Source organism: Rissa tridactyla, chromosome 11 (assembly GCF_028500815.1).
Source record: "Rissa tridactyla isolate bRisTri1 chromosome 11, bRisTri1.patW.cur.20221130, whole genome shotgun sequence".
Taxonomy (NCBI): Eukaryota; Metazoa; Chordata; class Aves; order Charadriiformes; family Laridae; genus Rissa; species Rissa tridactyla.
Genome location: NC_071476.1, coordinates 4,814,750 through 4,837,635, shown reverse-complemented (window position 1 = coordinate 4,837,635; position 22,886 = coordinate 4,814,750). Strand labels below are relative to the sequence as shown.

At 42.0% G+C, this 22,886-nt stretch overlaps 1 protein-coding gene across 3 annotated transcripts; it reads left to right on the top strand.

Moving 5' to 3' along the window:
- The first annotated feature begins 1,000 nt into the window (after nucleotides 1–1,000).
- Nucleotides 1,001–22,214, top strand: CANX (calnexin). 3 transcript variants are annotated; one of them, XM_054217378.1, is made up of 15 exons: nucleotides 1,001–1,064; nucleotides 9,416–9,604; nucleotides 10,074–10,147; nucleotides 10,659–10,717; nucleotides 11,067–11,208; nucleotides 12,482–12,563; nucleotides 14,838–15,030; nucleotides 15,922–16,111; nucleotides 16,855–16,968; nucleotides 17,467–17,623; nucleotides 17,945–18,160; nucleotides 18,563–18,682; nucleotides 18,784–18,919; nucleotides 19,072–19,163; nucleotides 19,787–22,214. In XM_054217378.1, exons 2-15 carry the CDS (start codon nucleotides 9,419–9,421, stop codon nucleotides 19,838–19,840), a joined length of 1,815 nt encoding a protein of 604 aa, XP_054073353.1. In that variant the 5' UTR covers nucleotides 1,001–1,064; nucleotides 9,416–9,418; the 3' UTR covers nucleotides 19,841–22,214. The 3 variants fall into 3 exon arrangements, with proteins under 3 accessions (XP_054073353.1, XP_054073354.1, XP_054073352.1); XM_054217379.1 differs by lacking the exon at nucleotides 1,001–1,064 and adding an exon at nucleotides 1,093–1,124; XM_054217377.1 differs by lacking the exon at nucleotides 1,001–1,064 and adding an exon at nucleotides 1,445–1,468.
- The last annotated feature ends 672 nt before the right edge of the window (nucleotides 22,215–22,886 follow it).

Below are 22,886 nucleotides of genomic sequence, written 5' to 3'. Positions count from 1 at the left end.
CCTCCTCCGTCCTCTCCTTCCCTGTCAGTACCGCAGGGACAGCTATTGCTGCACTTCCCTGTGCTTATGTACTTTTTCAGATGGGTAAACGTTGAGCATTTACACAGTATTTCACCTCTACAGAAACACATGATGTTAATTTTGGAAATATAGCACAGCTTAAAGCCTCTGATTATTAAACAAGGCCTTTAAACAAGGGGCTGCCTGAGCAGCACTGCTGTGTTCTAAACACACTGGAGCGTGCCTCACTTTTTCTGGTTTTCTTAAACCGTCAGCTTGTAACTGAGCAAAAAATATTAGATATACTGTATTTTATGAATAGGCAGGAAAACTTGAAAACCCTTTCTAAGGAGCTAAGGAACGAGAGGACAGATGTGAAGGTGATTTTGCTCTTTAATACCACGGTGCAAAAGCACTGAGACAGGCCGCGGCCTCCACGGACAGACCTCCCGGGTGAGACCCCCCCCCCCCCCCATCTCCAGCTGCACGGGCAGGCCCAGGGCTCCTCCGCTGCCGTGCGGTGAAGCGAGCCCGGCCGCTGGGCTCTCGCCTGAGGGCCTGCGGCGGCAGCAGGGCGAGGGTGTCCCCCCACCTCGGCCCCTCCACATCACCGGGCCGCCGCCGTCCCCGCGGCGTGGGGGCTGTGAGGCGGCGGGGAAGCCGTGCCCCGGGCCGTTTGTCCATTTCACCGCCTCAGTCCGCTGCCGGCGCCCGCACCGCCCTGTCAACCGCCGCAGCGGCCCTGAACAGAGAGCCACTGGGTCCCCGCCCACATTTCAACAGCCTCCCTCAGCCAGCCAATCACCCGCCACTTCCTGCAACCCCGCCAACCAATAACAGCGCTCCACGAAGGGCAGAGCCGTTGGGGCGTGTTTTGAGGCGGGCGGGTCGTTGAGCGGCGGCTGTTTTAGCCAATAAAAGTGTGGAGTTGGCGGCGGGGCGGGCGGGCGGGCGCGCTCTCGGCCAATGGGAGAGGAGGAGCGAGGTGGGCCGGGGGCGGAGCTGGCGAGCTGTAGATAGGCGGGCGGCGGCGGCGGCGCTGGGCGCGCGGACACGTGACGGAGGTGAGGGCCGCGGAGGGGAGGGGAGGGGAGGCTGGGGGCGGCGGACGGGGGCTGCGGCGGGTGAGTACAACTCTCCCCCGCCTCTACAGCCACCGGGGCGGCTCCGCTACTGCCGTGGTGGGGGAGCGGCAGCGGGCCCGCCCGCAGGGCACGCCGGGGGATTAGCGGGGTGAGGCGGCCGGGGAGCCGGGCCCGCCCGGGGGGGAGGGTGCGGTGGGCAGGGCCCGGTGGAGTCTTGGGTGTGGGGGGAAGCGGGGACCCCCGGGAGCTGGGGCGAGAGGGGTAGCCGTGCCTGGGGAGGCCCGGCGGCTGCGAGCGGTCACGGGGCGGCTGCGGGCGGCGCCGGAGCCCGCTCGTCCCCCGTAGGCCTCTGAGAGGCCTGGCGGGGAGCGGCGGGTCTTCTGGTAAGTTCTGGGACCTTTCGGCTGGCGAGCGGCTTGTGGCAGGGCCGGTGGGACACTTGGTTGCCCCCGCCCGACGGGGAACGGCCTCAGAGAGGGAGGGAGGCCGGGGTCGGAGGTGGATGTGGGCTGGCCTGTGGGTTTGGGTTTTATCTGGCTTCTTGCTCTCGTGTCGGCCGCTAACGTGTGGGAATCGTCTTGAGCTGCCTCAAGACGCTCGCCATGAGCAGGAAGGCCCGCGTAGAGGGGAGGTGGGTGCGGAGCTTGGCGTGTGGCCTGGTCTGGGCTGTGCGAGGGGAAGTAGAAGCCTCTGGAAGGGGGGAGATCAAGGCGCAGAACTGGAGGCCCAACAGGTGGGGAAGATGTGGTAATCAGAGAGCGAGGGAGGCCAAAGGTGAAGTACAGACGAGGAGACTGCAGCAGCAAGGTCTGAGAATTTTGGGGACCCGAAATGTACGTCTCGATTTTTGCTGCCTGAATATAATTTGTGTTGAGTGTCTTCAAAATAGTATATATGACATCTTGGTTTTAATTTTTGGCTGAGGATTGTATTGTGTGCTTTTAAAACAAACAAAAAAACCCCAACAAACCACACCTTTGAATTAAAGCATACATAGCCTCCTGCTTTCTTGTCTGCACTGATTCTGAAGAGTGAACTTTCACATGCAGCTTTGTGGTTAAGAACTTTCTAGGCTGGTCTGTAGAAGGAGAAATGCTGCAGGTGATTTGGTTGTGAAGGGAAGCAGACATGTATTAATAGTAGTAGTAGTGGTAAAGGTCCAGACTTTATTAGTGTTAACGTAATTAACGTTGCAGCATTTCTGCAGAGCATTGTGGAAAGCTCTTTCTGTAACTTATTTAGAGTATGTTAGATGTCTGAAAACTAGTCTCTAGGAATATAATGTAATTCTAAATTCAATATGTTTACTTAACGTTGTCAAATATGTATAGCTAACACACAGGTTTTATGGGACACTTCAGCCACTGTGGTTTGGGTTGTTGCTAAAATACTGCAAGGAGATAGCGGAACTGTGATAATATATGAGATAATACAGATAAAATACTGGTTAAATACAGGTTGAAATATGTTACTCTAGGTTCACTCTGATGCACTTGAACTGACTTCAAAAACTTCCTTATTGTTTATTTGGTCATATTACATGGGCTTATCCAAAACACTTAGCAAAACTGGGAAAAGCTTCAAGTTAAACTTTGTGTTTATATGAAGTCTCAGAATTTCAGTTAAAAAAAAAAAATTGTGAAGGGGATACTTGTATGGTTCACAGACAACATCACAAGCTGAGCATAAGATGTAAACTGCTTCCTGTTATCAGCTGCCCTCCTAGGAAGGGAAGCGTAATGCAAAACCGTAAGAAAGCTTGCAACTTCCGTTAGATTACCCTCTCACTTGATGTGCTGCAGCACTTCCCTTTAAGTAAATGAATAAATCCTTTACTGAGAATACACTGTAACTTGTGCTTAGCCCTGCCTTTTGCTTCCTTTTCTGGCCTTTCATTTTTCTGCCTCTAGTAGTGATTGTGATGGCAGTCTGTTCTTGCTGGAATCAATTCTGTAGCAGGGCAAACTTGAATGTGGTCTGAAAGATCTTGGGGCACCTCCAGATCTCCCCCTGCCTAATGTAATTTCCCTAGCAGCCCATCTGTTTTATGGTCAAAAAGCCTTGCAGTTCTGTCTTTGCCCTCCAAGGACTTCCAGTTCTGCGGGAGTAATCTCTTTGCTGACAAACAGTACATGGTGTTTTCTCCCTTACTGTATCTGCACTGTTGTACATTATTTTTAGAAACTGGCATATTTGAAATGCTTAATAAAAGCAAGTTTTGTTGCTGTCACCTTTCACACTTAATCTCTTGCCTGGTTTGTGCTCCTTACAACCCAAACAGAAGGCAACTTTTTTTCTGTGGGACTATCAAGCTCTCCAGGAGAGGTTTGGGTAATCCTTTCCAGGAGACTTTTTTCTCAAACCTCATGTAGCAGTATATCCTAGCTACCCCCTCCTTAAAAATAAATTATATTTAAAAAAAAAAAAGCGGGGGGGAAGGGGGCATCAGCAAACCACTCTTCCCTCCAGAGCTCCTGCCTCTGGCCTGTTGTGAGCAAGGCTGTTTTAGTTGAGCCTTGTCTGCTGTTTGAGCTATGATGTTAAAGGCAGAATCTTCACAGTGCTGGGAGCTGTCTAGCTACAAAACTAAGTGTTTAAGGGGAAAAATAACGTTGTCTGCATCATACAAATTACTGCATATACGAATATAATTTCATTATGTTCCTCACAGAGGGGTGATGAGGTAATGTACTGGTTGCTGAAATTACAGTGCTTGGCCACATGGTTGTTCAGCTTTGTCATAGAGCGTAGATCTCCCAAATCTGCCTAGAGAGGGGTCTTAGACAACCGCAGATGACAGAACTGCACATGAAACTATGGCATTAAGCTGACTCTGCTGCCAACAGCTTAATTTCCTTTATCCTTGGCTACTTACTTTATCTCACAGTACTTTCACTTGTCCTGCTACAGCTCTTTTTGCTTTTGCCTACTGGATTGGAGTATTGACTCAGGGTTAAAATAACACGGCAGAAGGACTTCCAGCCATCTTAAACCAGCTGCTGGTTCATCATGAGGCTGTGTAAACAGTTACCCTGGCACCGCAGAGGCGCCAGGATGAGGAAGGTGGAGTGATTGTGAGATGTAGAAAAGGTTTCCTCTGCTGTTCAGTAGCTCTGACTTTAAGAAGCTAGTGGACTACAAAGTAGGGTAGCCAAGCCTTTGCTCAGAAACCATAAAAATCTCATTTGAGAGGGAAAATGAGTATCTGTGTCTCAGCCTTTCTGTTCTTGTCTCATTGCAATTTTTTTTTGTTGTGATGAATTTCTTTACTTTTGTGCCTTTAAATTTTTCTTCTATAATTCTTGTCTTGCCTGAGGATGTATTGTGCCTATTTTTACTGGTGAGCTTCCACTGTAAATAACATACTGAAATTCAGTATTTGGAACACAGGACACAGCTAGCAAATTTTGTTCTTCCTATATTTAAGTCATTCAGCTGTCACTTCAGATGCAGCTGAAATAGAAATCAGATGTCTTCCAGTTAAATTGCCGAGGTGTAGTTCATAGTGACTTATTTTTAATAAGCCCCATTTCATCTGACTGTTAATTCTTCTAAAAAAAAAAAAAAAGTAACTAGGACCACCCAGCCATTCACTTGCTTTCCCTCCCCCCCCAAGTAGAATATGGCAAAAAAAGGAAAAAAAACCTCATAGGTTGAGATAAAGACAGTTTAATAGAAGAGTAACTTAAGAGAAACTAATAATAATTATAATGGTAAAAGAACATATAAAATGAGTGAGCGATACAGTTGCTCACCACCTGATGATCGATTGCCCAGCCTGTCCTGAGCAGCAATTGTGAATTCCTGTCCCCTGGCCAACCCCCGTCTTGACTTAATATAGGCATTACTTAGCAACAGCTAAACCAATATGTGTTATCAACATTATTCTCATACTAAATCCAAAACACAGAAGCTACTAGGAAGAACATTATCTCAGCTGAAAGCAGAACAGTAGTAAACTAGATAGCCAGTAGCAATTCCAATGTAGTTATACATTCTGAAATATGCAGTGTTAAGAACTGGCTTGATGAACCACTCAAATAGATTAGTAACCAAGGAGATGATTAAACTGGTTTTGCAGGCTCTGTTTGACCTGACAGGGAAGTTACTTTCTAAATAGTATGTTCTGGAAGTATGATAGCATCCTTTGTGTGGGTGCTTTTGCTGTCTGTCCTTCCCCAGGACATGTGTATTAGAGAGGTGACAACTGACTGCTGTATGGGTCAATTGTTTCCAGCATCATGCCAATAATTAAAAACAACTTTCCCTGTTATGCACAGTGAGGGGGGAATTCTAAATAAAAATAAATCTCAGAAGCTGCATGACTTCCTTGATAGCCTTGAAATCCAAAGGTTAGCCCATTGCTTAGCCCTGCATTTTAAGAGTGCTACTTGTACGGCAAGAAGTTGATCTTGTCTCTGAATTTCATTCCAATTTGGTTTAGTTTTTACTTTCTAAAAAGTGAAGTCTGTGTCATGCAGCTGTTCCAGGTGTCTGTTTTCAGCACTCTGCTATAGCTCTTGTAAATTCCAGGGGCAAGTGCTTCGGCCTTTTGACAGTCCGGAGTTGGTGAACAGTACTTACGTCACCTGTGCTTTTTCTAGTGTAGGAGCTGGCTGTGGGTGGACACACATAGAACAAGTGATCTGTTAGGCCTGGCAGTCTTGAACTCTCTTCCTAGTTAGTACTTTAGTATTATACTACAGTACCTTTGATCCAAGTGGTGTGCCAATGTCTGTAAGTGTCTGAAGACCTTGTTAAAAAAAGTAGATGAAGTTTTGGTTGTCTCTGACATGCAGCAGTGTTATGGTGAAAATGAGGTTGTGCTCAAGTGGAATTGAGACATCAGAAGCTCTTGCCTATTATGAAAGGGTTCCTTTGTTAAAGTCTTTTGGCAGTTAATGTGGTCAGAAATACACTAACCTTCAAAAATATCACACAGTTAAACCTAAAGAAGGGAAGTGCAGGCAGAGTAAAAAAATGGCTAATGATGATAATTGCTTGGAAATAGGACACTTCTTCAAGGGAGAAATCTGATCATAATAGAGTAGGTGGCTGTGCGTCTGAAGGTTAGACTACATTTTAGGTGACTAATGGAACACCTGTAGTTGCTGGCAAGTTAAAGTTCCACTGAAAAATTGGTTTATGCCTGTTTTATACAAAACCTGAGTTTCTTCTCTCTTCCCCTCCCATTCTATCTTCTATTTACGAATAACCTAATTTACTACAGCATAATCATGTTTATGTTGTGTCCCTAAGGATTGTGTGAAGTTGAAATTTTTTCCTGTAGCAGTACATCCGTTATGGATAAAAGTAGCTTTTTAAATATCGAAAGTGTGTGCCTCATTTGAATTGCTCTTCTGAGAACACGGTGTCTTTTATTTCTTATAATTTAGTTTGTATATTGATACAGATTAACAGAATAAGGAGCTTGGCATGAAAACTGGCAGTTGCAGGAGATGCTACCAGTCTGTACTCAAGGTGTATGAATTATAGCTTATGTTGAATTTGGGACTGATTTAATATGTAGGAGGTGTCCTAAACAGCTTTCTGTAGGGATATAAACTTGTGAATACTGCTTGCCAATGATGACAAAGAGGCAAGAACATGAAAATGGATTAGCTTCTCTTCATGCTTCTAGCTTTCTTTTCTGGGGAGGAAAAAAGGAAGCTTGCTTGGGAATGTCAACAGGTAGTACTTCTGCCCTGAAATGAGGTTCGATGAGGCCTCAAATTCAGACGGAGCATTAACTGATAAATGTAGACCTGCAGGGTAGGTGCCTATGGTTATATCAGGAGCACAGATGTGCACAGTGCCATAGCTTCTGCCCCAGCCGTATGGGTCACTGGCAGAATTGCCTGGTTTCACTAGGCTGCTTTGACAGAAGAATTTCTGCACCAGCCTTGCCTGCGCTCTGAGGCGAAGTCCCTTTTCTGCTGACAAATACTTCCCAAGGATTGTAGTTGGGGTGGGATTGTGAAGTAGGTAATTATCACGTATGGACTCAGTACTGGCATGGAAGTTAGAAGGGGGTGATTTAGTTCTTTCATCAAAACTTTATTGCTGGTTGGCTAGTGTGAGATTACTTAAGGGATTATGTGTATGCTAAATCATTAATATCCCTTGCACAGGCTTGGGAGGAGGTATGCAGAAACTCCTTCCGCTTCAAAGGAGAGGAGAGTATTGACTTATCTTTAACCTTGCTATATTTTTAAAATAAACTTCCTTGTATCACTTTCCAAATCATGAAGTGGTCATTCTATCTGCATAATACAATTTGAAAGCCATTATAAAACTTGGCGTAAAATCTTCCTGAATTTAGCCATGCTAAAAATGTGTTTGGTGAGGCCCTGTTGGTAAGAGAAAAGTCAACCCTTCCCTTGGAAAGGTGTCCTTGTGCCACCTCATTTGTAGCTGCGTCAGTTACACAGGACACATCCAGGGCTCTAAAAATCACTTTTTCAAATGAAGTTTCAGGCTCTTGTTTTCTGTACTTTTTTTTTTTTTGTGCTGGTGGGCATGAGTTTATGTAGAGAACATGCCGTCTATGTAAGAGGTACTTGAACTTCCAAACCAGTGTTTGCTTGACAGTTTTCATTCCTTGGTTTTGCATTGTGGTTCCCACATTAGTAATAAGAGCTATGAGCTGCTACAATGTCTGTAACTGTTTTCAGACTTGGTTGTACACTGTGCATTAAGCAAACATGCTTTGCTCATATGTAACAACACTTGAAAGTATTCTTTTTTGTCAGCTGTTCATGCTGTGAATGGTCTCCTTTTGGCTCAGAGGTGTTTCGGTGCAGTTGCCTGAACCGTGAGGGGGGGGTTGCGAGCACGCATTTAGACCATAATCCTCAAGGCCATCACTATTGTTAGAAAACTGGCTGCAGTTGCATGTTGCTGTAGTGACAAACTGGGCATGACCTCAGCACAAGTCTTTAAAATATGGTTTTGTTGTAGTTATAAAACATCCTCTCCATCATTAGAAGTAAGTTAAAAAGTAAGCTAAGAATGGTATATCTGGTATGCAATGTAGTTTTGGAGTATTGGATAGTGCTGTTAAGCCTTTAAGACTCTAAATTCTTCTAGTTGCCTAAACATGCTTTGGAAAGTTGAAAGTTTGTTCTCTAGCATGAACTTGTGCCCCTATAGACACTACTAACTCTGCTTGAGTTATGTTTGGAAGTCTACAGGGCTACAGCCTGAGGCAGCAGTGTAAGGGAAGGAGGGGATGTTTGGTTTTGTACTTGTTTTCAAAAAAAAAAAAGTGTTAGACTCAGTTACAACTCTGGTTTGGGAAGAAAAATTTGGAATGTGATTCAAAGGAGCAAAGGTGATCAAGGCATAGGTTGGTTTTGTGTTTTGCTTCTTTTTGGGGCAGATAAACTGAGCAGAATACTAGGGGTGTTGCCTTCTGTATCAACCTAAAGGTGCAGTGATCTAGTTTTTCTAGAAAGAAAGTCAAATTGAAACCCATTTCCTCAAAGGTCTTTTGAGCTACATCTTGCCAAGATCTACCATGTATTAGGTGTGGCAATGCATTGGGCACCTTACAAATTAGTTGAAGTGTGATATTTTAATTCTGTTAAGCTTCTGTTACAGATTTTCTTCTTATGCTGTTAAATTAGAGCTTGAAAGAGGGGAATCAAACCAACTGTTAAATAGTAAGAAATTTTCTTCCTGAGTCTGCCTCAGTATTTAACTGCTTGTAGGCATCTGCCAGTAGTATCAATGACTGTTGGCAGTAATTCAGGAATAAAACCCGGGGAAGGGGACTGGTGAATGAAAACGCTAGTGTCCCACAGTTGAAAGGACAAAAAAATAATGAACAGGGGAGAGAGGATTCGTTACTTCATAGATTTCTCCATGCTTGAAAGAGCTAGCTAATTGTATTTCAATTCCTGAATGGAAATTTCAGTTTCTGCATGATGCATTTTAGGTGTTTTGTTTAGGCTTTTGCAGGTACATAGGTTGTAGTGCTGTGTACAACAGTTTGCTGTTCTGCTTATGGACTGTGACAGTGCAAGAGCAACACTATGACCCTTCTGCAGCATGATCTGCAGAACTCGCACACATGGTCCTCCACTCAGTTAACACTTGTTTTGTATTAAATATTTAGCTTTATGTTGTATCGCCCTCCAGCTTTTGGAGTGGTCTCAACCAGCCAGATGCAGTGAAAAACTGGGGCTGAAAGATAAGTTTGCACTTCTTCAGTGGTATGACTAGACAATTCACCTGTTGTCTTGGGTGCTTGGTTTTGTACTGAGAAGCAATGCTTCGTTCTGTGTCCAGTGCTGGCTTGACCTCTTTGCCTTGTCTTATTTATTCAGATCATGGAGCTGAAATGGCTACTCTATGTGACCCTACTAGCTCTCGGGACTCTTGCTGTCCAGGCAAATGATATGGATGATGACAATGATGGTGATGATGTAGTTGATATTGAGGATGACTTGGACGATGGCATTGAGGAGGTAGAAGAGTTAAAGCCTGAAACGAGCACTCCTCCTCCAACTCCAAAGGTTTGGCATGGAACTTCTTTCAAAAATTGAATTACTGTTTGTGTTGTGGTTAATGTAAGTCTGATCAGAGTTGTCTTTACCTAGCTAACATTTAATACATTGTGATGTTATTAAAGATGTTATCTGGGATTAGGGCTTGGAGTTAAGCCCAGCTGCTTCGTTCCTATTCTCATGTCCCCCCATGTTCTTCCTGAAAACTTAGATCCACCCTTGAAATCTGTGATGTGATTATCAGGAGTTTAATGCTGATGTTTCTAGCTAGATATATACTTTTAGTTTTAGTTGCGGACGAGCACAATCGCTTGGCACAAGCAGCAATATTTACGTAACTTCAGTATTTATGCTGCAAGGGTGTTCAAGGTAAGCTGTATTTGAGTGTAGGGAGGGAATGTGAGCTGTACGTGCCTGTGTTTCTTTAGAGCAGAGAATATACCTTGAAAGGTGCATAAATGCCTCTCTTCTCCAATAGGTTACCTACAAGGCCCCAGTCCCAACTGGTGAGGTGTATTTTGCAGAGTCCTTTGATAAAGGAACTCTGGATGGGTGAGTATAATCTGAAGGATGATTCAATATAGCAAATAATTAAAAATTATGGTGAAAGGCAATGAAACTCTTTCTAGAGCCTGTATTGTTCAAAATTGAATGAAAGGGCAGTGATTGGGGAGGACTACAGCAGTGACTATATGAGACTATATGTTAAGGTACTGAGCTAAACTAGTATTTCCTTAAGTTCTAGTAACAAAGGGAAGGTGAGCTGTACATGTGTAATGTTTTAATCCCCATCTGACTTTTTGCTTTCTTCAAGTAATGTGAGGATGGTGAGGTACTGCTTTTATTATTTTTTTTTTTTACAAGAGCAAGACACTGAGGCCATGATCATAGTTTAGGGGTGGGTAGTGGCAAATGCAGAAAACTTTGCAGACATGGGAATAGAACTCCTCAGGGGATCAAGGCACTAGAGTGTAGTCACAGGACAGCAAGCATTATCTTAAGGGCAGTATTTTTAGTGGGGAAAAAAGTATGGTTTTCTAATCATTGGATATCTGTCTTCTAGATGGATTCTTTCCAGAGCCAAAAAAGATGATGCAGATGATGAGATTGCCAAATATGATGGTGAGTCCAACACAGGCTTTGGATGATAAATGTTTCTGATGTCTTTTCCCACATCTGATAAATAGGTGCAAGTCTTTTTCTCTTTCCCAGTTAAAATTGTGTTTACTGAAGAAAGTGTGAGGAGCATTTATATACCTGGCTAACAATATGAAGTGTAGTTCCGATTTAGACAAAATATCCAACTGGATATTTGAAAATAATTATTAGTGAAGATGTTATGCTAATAACTTGATAAGGTACCCTATAGTCAGCATTCTGTTCTGCAATAACACACTATCTTGTTCAAAATTGGGCTAAACAAAGACTGTCTTGAACAAGTTTTGATAACACTTGGTTAATTTCTCTCCAGGTAAATGGGAAGTCCAAGACATGAAGGACACTAAGCTTCCAGGAGACAAAGGGCTTGTATTGGTAACTCGAGCCAAGCATCATGCGATTTCATCCAAACTTTCAAAGCCTTTTGTATTTGATACCAAACCCCTTATTATACAGTAAGTAAAGGATAACTTAATGTTCTGTTATTTCAAGGGTGACATGATAGCAGGCTGATGTTTATTCCATAACTGAGCTGTTTGATGACACAAGATGCTGTAACCTATTATTATACTGTTTAAGTAAGAGTAAAATAGCAACCCAGATTCCCAAAGTGGGAAGTTAGGAACAGCATGGGTCTCTCTGAAGCCTGAAAGGAAAGAAGTCTATAAAAACTTGACTTGGTAACCTGTCTTGGGACTTCAATTTGATTGTAGTAACAAGGTCGGGCAACTGACTTTTGTACTGCTAATTGTGAAAATCCTTGTCCTTTTGGACAAAAGCTGGTCTGTATGTAGGTCAGTGTACTTCCTTATGCAGTGAACTGCACGCTGTTTCCAAGGTGGAGTGGATGGAGTGGTAAAGATGCACTCGTTTCCTCCTTCCTTTGTCTTAGTTCCTGTGTCATGGAAGATGAACAGCTTGCCTAGCTCTGGCCATGACTGATGTAGAAGAATCTGCTTGCATGTATGTTAGAATAGCAAGTCAGGAGAAGAAAATAATTCAGTGTGAACAGCTGAATTGTGGATTACTACCTACTTTATCAGTTTTAAACAGAGTAAGCTAATTTGTATTTGCATAAGATAATGAGTTGGTCACTTTGCTTTGCCTGACTGTTTAGTTTTGGCTCAAAATATAAAGCTAAAAATAAATCCCAGTGGTCGTCCACTCCAGCTGCTGGCATTGAGAGAGGATCAAGCATACTTAGCCTATTCCAGACAGAGATGTTTTGCCTTTTTCAGACTCCTTGGCATTCCTAAATATACTGTTGTATGCTTATAACCCTAAAGGGGCTTCTCCTGGGATCCAATTGTTGTTGCTTTGGTAGTCTTGCAAATTGAGTTGTCTGTCTGCCATAGTAGTTGTGGGGAAAATAATTGGCTTGCCTTAATCTCTATTGCAGCGTCTTACACATTGCAAAGCTTTTCCTTCCTTCTCTCTACTTCTAGATCATAATCTTCTAGACCAGCACTCAATTCCTTTAATCTTTTCTCTCAGATTAAGTCTTCTAAATCCTCAATTTTTCTTGTTTCTCAGGCCCTTGTGAGTATTTGCTTAGTACTTAGAGTTCAGTGTGTATTTTGGTATTCACTGGGCACATGATTTAAAGCAAACAACAACAAAACAGTCTTACTCTTCATTTGTTTGAAAATTTGTAATTGTGTATTACAGAAATAATTTTTCGTCGTGTATAATATGTTTCTCCCCTTCTCTGTCCAAAACTAAAATTAGGTATGAAGTAAACTTCCAAAATGGAATAGAATGTGGTGGGGCCTATGTGAAATTGCTTTCAAAAACCCCCGAATTGAACCTGGTGAGTAATGCTGCTACTTTGAGTATTAGCTGTGAAAGGAGGCTTTTTCACTTTGCTTCTACCTGAAGAAACCTCTTCAGTAAAGGCAGTGTGGGCATATTTAGGGTCTGATCACCAAAGTGCTTTGCACTCAGCAGTTTCCCACTATTTTCAATTGGAGAAGGTAAATACTGAAATCTTTTGGACTCCTCAGTGAAAACTCTGGACTTCCCTAGTAGCTGAACAGTTCTAGAGCTTTGCTAAAGTCTGCAATACTTCAGATTTCCCTAGGTTCGAGGACCAAAGAGGAGGTATCTTATGAAAGCAACCAGTCTATGAGGAGAAGCCTCAGGAAGCTGTTGTGCAAAAGGAAGATTCCGTGTTTCATCTTCTAAAACAGACTAATGCAAATAACTAAAAATATACCTTGCATTTATTGCCTTGCCTTTGTCAGGTGAACCCACTTGTTACTGAGTTTATTTTAAAAAAGTCTTGAGGTTGGACTGGATACATCCTTATATGTTCACACTAGCTATATAGAACTATTTGCTTCATAAATGAACCTTGAATGCATTGTCTTAAAAGCGTGGTCATCGGAAAAGACCATGCTACAACTCCCAAGGATTAAGAATCATTTTCTCTCCTGTCAGTCACATACCTACCTAAAGTGGTTTAGCCTATTCAGACAAAGCTTAACTGCTGGGTCACCTTGCACAGGCTTTTGTACCCTACAGGTTTTCTTTTGCCATCTTCCTAGACTTTATATGAAGTACGTTTTATGACTTGTTACCCTTCCTTCTCCTGTCGTTCTGCAGTCTCACTGGAGTTGTAGTATTAACACAGACTCCAAAGTATTAAAAAGACACCCAAAAGACTATTTGGCTGCCTAACCAGTTCCATATGTGCATTGAATTTTAAGATAATGTTAGCAAGAACAAAAAGACTTGTTTTGCAGTCTTCAATGGTGAGATTATTATATCCAATTAGGTCTCAGATTGAGACCCTATACCAGTTCATAAGTGCGTAAACTAAATACAACTTGGCCTCACTGTTAATGCTGCTTCTCACTTTGTGTGAAAGAAACTCACTGGACTAGCTAATCATTCATTATTACCAGCAACTGATACTTCTATATGGGTAGCTTTTAAAATCTGTTAAAGGAGAAGCCTTTGCCTGAGCATTCCCACACTATTCAAGGAGTTCCACGCACCCCACCTGAGTTGTGACTGCTTGGACCAGAGTCACTTTGCGGCAGGTGACTCCAGTGAGACGATGGGTGCTCCTTTTGACTCCTCTCATACACTTACTCTTGGGCAAGCTTCCTCCCTGAGGCTTGACCCTAGGTTTCCCACAGCTGAGTCTCAGGCATCAGATTTTATAAAAATAAATAACTTAATTGAAAGGTGCAGCAGCAGGGTCAACTAGCTGGGTGCCTCCAGAGAGGGACCATGAACAAAGAAATCCCTGGGCAGTTATGCCCTTGTGATCCATACACCTGCCCCTCGTGCTCTTTGCATGCTGTTCATGTGTCTTTTAGTACAATGGTGATTTTTGGTTTGGGGTCTTATGGGATTCTTCTTCTGCGTCAAGGCAGGCCGTTGACTGTTCTTACCTCATTGATTTGCAGTCTCTGCTGGTGGTTGTGGCCTCCTTATTTCTGGTTTATGCTTCTTGTGCACCTGTGCTCACTGGCAGAACTCAGGGAACTGAAAAGTCCCAGACTTAGGGGAAAATACTACCAAAACATCAGTGTGTTATCAACATTTTTCTTATACTATAAGACTAAACACAGCACCGTACCAGCTGCTAGGAAAATTACTGAGAAAATTAACTCTATTGCTGCCTAAAGGCTTCAGCAAATCTAGCCCCTCCTGCTAAGTAAAGCTAGGCAAGCAGTATAAATCGCACCACATTATAACCTAAGTAATTTATTCTAATTAAAACTTACTTATTTAAGCTAAATGACTAATAATTCTCAACAAAATCCTTTGTTGTGATGTAGAAACATACCTAAACATTGTGGTTGTCACTTACATTTATCTCTTTGATAATACTTGAATAGCTGCTGTTTTCCATCTGGGAAGTGGAGACCAAGGGTGCAAAATCAAGTAGCTGGGATAATTTTGGTGTTTTTTCTGGAGGCTTGTATTCATCATACAAGCTTCAGTGTGGGTACTTCACTGGGTTGATATCCAAGTTGCAGAGTAATTTCTAATGAATTGGGAGTTCTTATGACAGGCAGTGACTTAAGTATATTTCAAAATAATGGAATGAAGTTTTGTATTGTTTTTAAAGGATCAGTTCCATGACAAAACTCCGTATACAATCATGTTTGGCCCTGACAAATGTGGAGAGGACTATAAATTGCACTTCATCTTCCGGCACAAAAACCCAAAGACTGGCAAATATGAGGAAAAGCACGCAAAGCGTCCAGATGCCGACCTGAAGACTTACTTTACTGATAAGAAGACCCATCTTTATACTCTGGGTATGGTGACTGTTAACTGTGCGTGTTAACAACTGCTACTATGTTTCCTGATTCAAAAGCTCAAAAATACAACTAAAAACCACTTGAAAGCTCTGAATGCAAAATCTGGCTGTATTATACAAAGGCTTATTTCTTCCTTGCAAGAAGTCTTGATTCATGTAAGAAAGGTCATGAGAGACCTTGAACTTAATAGTTAAAGGAGAACTGAATTTCAGAGCAGTCACGAGTAACTTGATATGCTATGTATATCCAAAATAATTATCAACATTTATAAACTGCTTGAATGCTGCCCTCTAGTAAATTGGGATATACTAGGCTTTACATTTGGAGGGATAGTCTTTTTTTCCTGCTGCTTTCAGAGTACCAGACAAATTCGGTGGTTCTTGAAGTATGAGGTCTTGTCTGGTATATTAGCTGTGACTAAAATCTTTCAGAGGGCACTCGGGAGGATCTTTCTAGCTTTTCCTACTACAGAGGCAGCAATGGATAAAGGAGTGAGATTAAAATCCTGTGAGTCAGTAGTAGGTAGTCTTATTCTTGAGTAGAATATGAATACATACATTATTACTATAAAGCAATAACTTCCTGTGCCGAAGTCAACTTGCTGTGGTAACTGGTAAATCACTTTACAAGCTTCTTTGTGTTTTTAGCATATTTAAAGTAGGACTCTTGCAATGAGCCTCCTTTCTCACAAGGTGAGATGTGGTACATTGTCACTGGTTACTCGTTGGCCTAAGGAGGAAGGTTTTTAACAATTCTTTAAAACAGTTGCTGGGTAGGTGGTAGCTTGGACTGCTGAAGTTTTAGTTGTGCAGTGGGGGGTGAGCGATGCTTTATGATGCACGCTTTGTATCATATATGTAATGGCTACATCAACTTCTTTCCTTACAGTCTTGAATCCTGATAATAGTTTTGAAATACTGGTTGATCAAACGGTTGTCAACAGTGGGAATTTGCTAAATGATATGTCTCCTCCTGTGAATCCACCCCGAGAGATTGAGGACCCGAATGACCAGAAGCCTGAGGACTGGGATGAGAGACCAAAAATCCCAGACCCAGATGCTGTTAAACCGGATGACTGGTAAGCTGTTGGAGGGGTGGAATTGAGGGAGGCCTTAGCCTGATAATTTGGTCCTGATCAAAAAGTCTTGCTCATATGACTTATAGAAGGTTTTGAGTCTCACCCTTGCAATCAAAACACAATCGGTTTAGGTATCTGAGCAGCAGTTTGGTAGACAAAGGCAGACAGGGTCCATGTCCTCTGGGAATTACTGTTTAGTGCTCCAGTTACTGTGCTGGCCACAGATGAAGCCTTTACTGAAACAGCTATGCCAGCTGATGCTTTCATCCCTCATGAGATCAAAAGATGAGCTGCAGAAGATATAACTGTAAGATGTTTGTAGTTGTTTGTGTAATGCCTAGTTACATGTGACTGAAATATCTGACATCCTAAATCAGAAACGGATACTGAGTTTTTGCTGTTGAACCGATGCTTTGTGAACCATACTCAGTTTCAAGCTCAAACGTGTGTTTGCAGCGACCGCTAAGATACAGGATTTGTTGTAATGTGCCCTTCCTAGATTGGTTTTAAAAAATTAGTATTACCTTACAGTTGGTGCCATGACTGTTCCATGAGGCACAGGTATGGGTAACAGATGGCAAGGCAATTCTGTTCTGAAATCACATTGTCACACTTACCCTGTGAGAAGTGAAGCTGGCTGCTTGTCTACATCAGTGGGCTTGTTCAGAGTCTGTAGAATTGTGCTTTTGGGTTAAGAACTTTTATATGTTGTCTGTGTTAATACATGATAATGTGTTCTCAAGGGATGAGGATGCTCCTGCAAAGATTGCAGATGAAAATGCTGTGAAACCAGAGGGCTGGCTGGATGATGAGCCAGAATATGTAGCGGACCCTGATGCTGAGAAGCCTGAAGATTGGTATGTTTACTGCCTGTTGCAAATAACAGCAAATATTTCATGGCTTTGGTACTGGCTTTTACAAGTATAAGAACAGCTAGTTCGTTGTTGCTCACTAACAAAGTTGTTGATTCAGGCTATCTTGCTTCAAAAGTAGAAGGCAGAGTTGGTCAGAGGAATCTTGGCTTCTTGTGTTCACCTATGCACTCTTCAACTCTGCTGTGATTGTAAGCTGAACAGGGCGAAGATGGTCATCTTGCGGTTGTACCACACTTGAAAGAGGCAGTGGGGGAGGCTGTGCACAGAGACAGGCTTTTGTTGAGCTTTTGTGCTTCCAAGCTGCTATTTGAAATCATCATTCCTTCTGCAGTGCCTTTATCTACCAACCTATGCTTTATAAAGTTTCAGTATTCCCATTTTGTGGCAGGAATTTTAATTTTCCTATAAATCAGACATTGCCTAAGTCATATTCTGTTTTAAGGCAAGGGGTGGACTTCAAAACAGAATTTCCTTTTTCAGGGATGAGGATATGGATGGTGAATGGGAGGCACCTCAGATTGCAAATCCTAAATGTGAGACAGCTCCTGGCTGTGGTACCTGGCAGCGACCAATGATTGACAATCCAAACTACAAAGGCAAATGGAAGCCTCCTATGATTGATAACGTGAACTATCAGGTTGGTATTTTTATTGCGTAGACTGCTGGACAGTGCAGCATTGCTCTTACAAAAATCATTCTGATCTAGATTCAGCAGGTGTAATTAAGAACAGAAACACTGTCATGATTGTACTGTGTTTGAAGTGGACAGATTCTAAGCGTTTTTTTTACTTGGCTTCACTTTGTGGCACAAATGAAAATTGATTCCCAAACCCTGATGACTTGCACCCATAGACATTCTAATTAAGTGCAATGAATTGGTCTTTCTCTCAGTTCAAAATGGGCTGAAAAATAAAAAGTGTATTCTAGGAGATGAGGCTGAACGTCTTGTCTTTTCTAGGGTATATGGAAACCTAGGAAGATCCCAAACCCAGATTTCTTTGAAGACTTGGAACCTTTCAAGATGACTCCTTTCAGTGCTGTGGGGCTTGAGCTATGGTCAATGACTTCTGACATCTTTTTTGACAACTTCATCATCTGTACTGAAAGAGCTGTGGCTGATGATTGGGCCAGTGATGGCTGGGGTCTGAAAAAGGCAGCTGATGGTGCTGCAGAGGTGAGAAATAAGTTTCATTGTGTGCTTCTGACTGGAAAAGCAGGAGCATTGCTGCTGTTCTCTCCCACAGTCTTTATTGACATATATGTACCAAAGCTAGGGGTTGTGATAAACCAGATTAGAATCTCAATTCCTAATTATAATATGGTAATGGTTGCTATAAATAGCAATGAGTACTCGCTGCTCTTTTATGAGGTTTTTGCTCTGGCTGTTAACTTCAGCCTAATTCTTAATTTGCAAACTATGGAAAAAGTACTTGTGCAGGTTACCTTTAATTTTTTTGACGTATGAAATACAATGTTCAAAGTTGCAAAAAGCCTCTTTGAAAATTCTGTGTCTTTAAACTTAACTACTACAGCTTGCTGTATGGGATGAAATTTGACAATTTTTTTTATCTTGCAGTCTGGTGTTGTAGGCCAGATGATGGCAGCCGCTGAAGAGCGTCCCTGGCTTTGGGTAGTCTATATCCTCACTGTGGCTCTGCCAGTGTTCCTTGTTATACTTTTCTACTGTTCTGGGAAGGTATGCATTTCCTCCAATAATTAGTATAATGTTTAGAAGAGATCCAGCAAAATGTGCCTCAGCATCACAAATAATTGCTGGGTTTTGACACTTCTGTTTAGAAACAGCCAAGTGCTGCAGAATACAAAAAGACTGATGCTCCTCAGCCGGATGTGATGGATGAGGAGAAAGAGGAAGAAAAAGACAAAGGGGACAAGGAAGAGGAGGAGGAAGAGGAAGCAAATGAGGAAAAGCTAGGTAGGTAAACTAGATAATCTTGAAACAGTTTTGAGGTTTTTTTTCTCTCATACAATAAAATGGGAGGATTGGCAGACGTGGAGTAAAGCCAATGGTGAACTAAAGGTAAGTCAGGAATGAGAATGGTATTTTTTTTTTTTTACTTCCCTTAGAAGAGAAGCAGAAAAGTGATGCTGACATAGGAAGTGTTAGTCAAGAGGAGGAGGAAGAGGAGGAGGAAGAGGACAGGAAACCTGCATCAGAGGTAAGAGTGCTTAATCTTTGAGGGAAGTCTTGTGCGTATTTGTTTTTTCTTCAGTAAGGCTTGTTCTACATGACTTAAGTGTTAAAAGTTAACCTGGCCCATGTGAAACTCCCTCCCAATGTCAGAACTTTGGAAAACTTAATCACCCTGCAAGAATAGGAATTGCTGCGGCCAACTTCAGCAGAGCTGGGCACCTTGCTACAGGCACTGCCGTAGACCCTGCATTGTGAGAGGAGTGGGACTGCGTGGAATGCATCTTCTTGAGGCAAAAGGCTTATTCAGCTTTGTATGCAGTTAGGATGTGACCTCAAGTGCTCCACGCTGACATAATGGCTGACTTAAAAATGGGTGGAGCATTGCTTGAAGTTAAAGGGATTCTTATGGCAGCAGAAGCTGTTGAGTACTCTCAGCAAATAGTGTATGGCCACTGTGAAAACAAAAGGATTTGTGTGTTTGCCATGTAAAGAAAGGGAGGGGTAGTAGCAGCAGTAGGTCCTTTCAAAAATTAAATCCTGACGTAGAACTGAAAGTAGATTATTCTTTGTAGGTTTTCTCAAAATGTATTTTAAGGGTATTCTTAGGTTTTTATTTCCTTGATGTTTACGCAAATTACTTTCTTGCAGGAGGAGGAAACTGTGAATAGATCACCCAGAAACAGAAAGCCAAGGAAAGATTGAAAAAAGTCATAAGAACTTGATCTGTGATTACTTTTTTTTTTCAAAACATGGTTCTGGGAGAGGACCTTGGACACCTTACATTGAAACTTGGACAAACCTCAAGATTTCACCATCCACAGGTTCCAGTCACACTATCCAATGTAATGGAGTGTCTAGCAGTAAAATATTTGCAATCATCTGTTTTAAAGAACATCATTCCTGTAGAAAGAATGCATTTAATATAATGGGCTGTGGATTTTGGAATGTAACATAACTAACCTTTTCATTTTTGGTTTTAAATATTCCGTTCTGTTTAAGTAGATTGGTAGAACTTTTTCAGTCTCAAACCTTGGCTTAATTTAATATATTAATTAGTGAAAAATAACAATGAATCTTGAAAGTGCTAGGTGATAAAAATGCAGTTTTATAACTAGTTTTTTTTACAGAGATGTAAATTCCTAAATGCACCAGTGTCTTTATATCCCTTAAAATTTGATAATTGTTTAAAGAAAAGTTGTCGATATATTTGACAACCCCTCTGCCCTCAAAAGAAAACTGGGGAGGAGGTATGGGGAAACCAGTAGTGAAACTCTCTAATCAACTTAATTCTTTTGTGGGGAGGGGAAAGAGGAAGAAGGGTGGAAGGAAGGGGTTAGTCAGTCTATAGAACATGCATACTGTGCATGGCTAAAGCCCTGTTAAGTGTTGACAAATGATCTAGGGTTTGGAGTGGGTCATCTTAATGTGGCATTTAATCCTGCAGACCTTGCAGATAATGGATTTTGTTAGTTCTTGAACTCTTTGTAAAGATTATGGGTTGTTGTTGGGGGGGGAGGGTTAGACTACTTCCCCCTTTCCCCTCTGCTCAGCCACTGATGCTTTCCTTTCTCTGTGGCTATACAGCTTTTCTGAGCGCGGCTTTGCCTCAGTTGCTGAAGCGCTTCATTTCTCAGCTCATCGTCAAACTCTTACTTTTATAGCTAGGCCTACTCCTTTCCAGGGTCCAAACACTGGATAGGACAGTGTCCCATATCCTCTCACTGTTATCACTGTGTGTCTACTCCTGTAGAAATGGGGGAGGTAGTCAGGTAGACAAGTTGACTGAGTATTTGTTAAGGAAAAAAATAAATAAAAAACAAAAACAAAAAAAACCAACCAAGATGTCAGTATTGTAGGTGGGGAAGGAGCATGTGGAAAATCTTGAACTGGTATGTGAAACTGTTTTAAGTCTTTTATCTGCTCTTCATGTAACAAATGCATCCTAAATTATATTGTGAATGTTAGGGAGTTCCAATTCCAGATGAATAAATTTTTTTAAAGCGTTGGAGTCTACCATATTATACTGTTTCAGACACTTTCTTGTGTGGAATGCAGGTGATCACTACAAGAGCATACCTCTGAGGGTGAAATCTATGTAACTTCATTACACTGTACCAAATATGTTGGTGTTTGGATGTCTATATAGATAAACTTTTGCCTTTGTTTAGAGTGAAATTAAATGTCCTGAAATTACTCTTCTTGCACTGAATTTAAACACTCCAGTGTTGTTTGGTCATAGCATAGGTATAGTGTGGGGAATAATTCCCAGGGGTTGGGGAGGGATGAGTGTTCCAGTTACCTTGCAAACAATCTAACCAATCAACTAAAAACCTCTTGGTTTGGGGGTTTGTGGTTTTTGTGGTGTGGGGTTTTTTTTCTTTTTTTTTTTTTTGTAAAACACCTTTTGCTGCCTGTCCTCATGTTGTATCCCTTGGTTGTTGTGTTTGAAAGACTAGTGATCACAAATGCATAGCAGGATTTCTTGATCTTTCTGCGGTGTGCAAATAAACTATTGTAAGCAAGATACTGGAAGTAATTTCAGACTTCTGTTGGGAGCTATTGCATGTTTAGAATGCCTTTGCCTGTTGAACACCTGGTAAATACTGCTCCTTATTGCAAAAATAGCTTATACTCTGACATGGAAGATGTCATAGCTTAAGCATTGCTACTAGCTTGCTCTCAGGACTGTATTTTTATCAAGGAGCAGCTGCTATTTATGACTCTCAGTCCTTTGAGATGAAATATATGTAAATGGTTTCAATTCAGCTAACATTTTGAGCACAACGTGAAAATCTATTAATGTTTTTTTTATCTTAAATGCAAATTGCCTTAAATTCCCAAACAATTCATGTGCATACATGTTCTTTCAAAGCATCAAAAGTGAACTTAAGATCTGCTATCAGCTTTTAAATAGTATTATATTAAAGCTAATTGTAAATCTACATTTGCTTCTGCTAAATCTCCTGAAAAGGTCTCCTGTCTGCATGTTACGGCTTTTTTTTTTTTTTGATACCATAGTGTATGCTTCTTAAATAATCACTACAATAAATGAAGACTTTCCAAAATGGATAGACAACTCCAAAAGTTACTTTTTATCCTGCTTTCTGACTTGGGTGGCTCAGTTTAACCTCGGAATCGCTCTTGTTTCTAAGGCCTTGGAGGAAAAAAGTTATCTGTTTATCTTGAACTCTTACAGCACAGTTGTGTTGTTGAAGTACTGAACCTCTGCTCGGTTGTGACCTGTGAACTAGGTTTGGAACTTACAAATACTTGAAGGTGGTTTTGGGCCTTTTGTGTCTGTGTACCGGAGAGTGGCTTCTGAAAAGGATGCTCTGCTCCACTGAATGTGCTGGGGGGTTGGATTGAGATGGTGAATCAGACCAAAACCCTGGGGGGAGTAGGTGCAGGCAGGGTCTGAAACACAGGGCAGCAGAAATGCTGAAAACAAGTTCTTTTTCCTGGAGTGGATAAAGATGCGGCTTTAACCAACTGCCCTGTTCCAGAAGTGTTGTTGGATGTGACCGAGGCTTTCTGGGTCTGGCAAATAGTGAATTATCACAGCTTGAGGCTGTGACTTGTGAAGGCATTGTGAGTGTCGGTGTTCAGGCTGACTCCTGGGCCTGGCGAGGGATTCTTACGAGTGCTAATTGCGGTAGGCCAACATTGTGGTGGTTGTCTGTCTGTCTCTCTTCTTCCTCCTTCCTCAAAAGCAATGCTCCACTTTGGCTGTGGCTACCTCTGTGGTGCT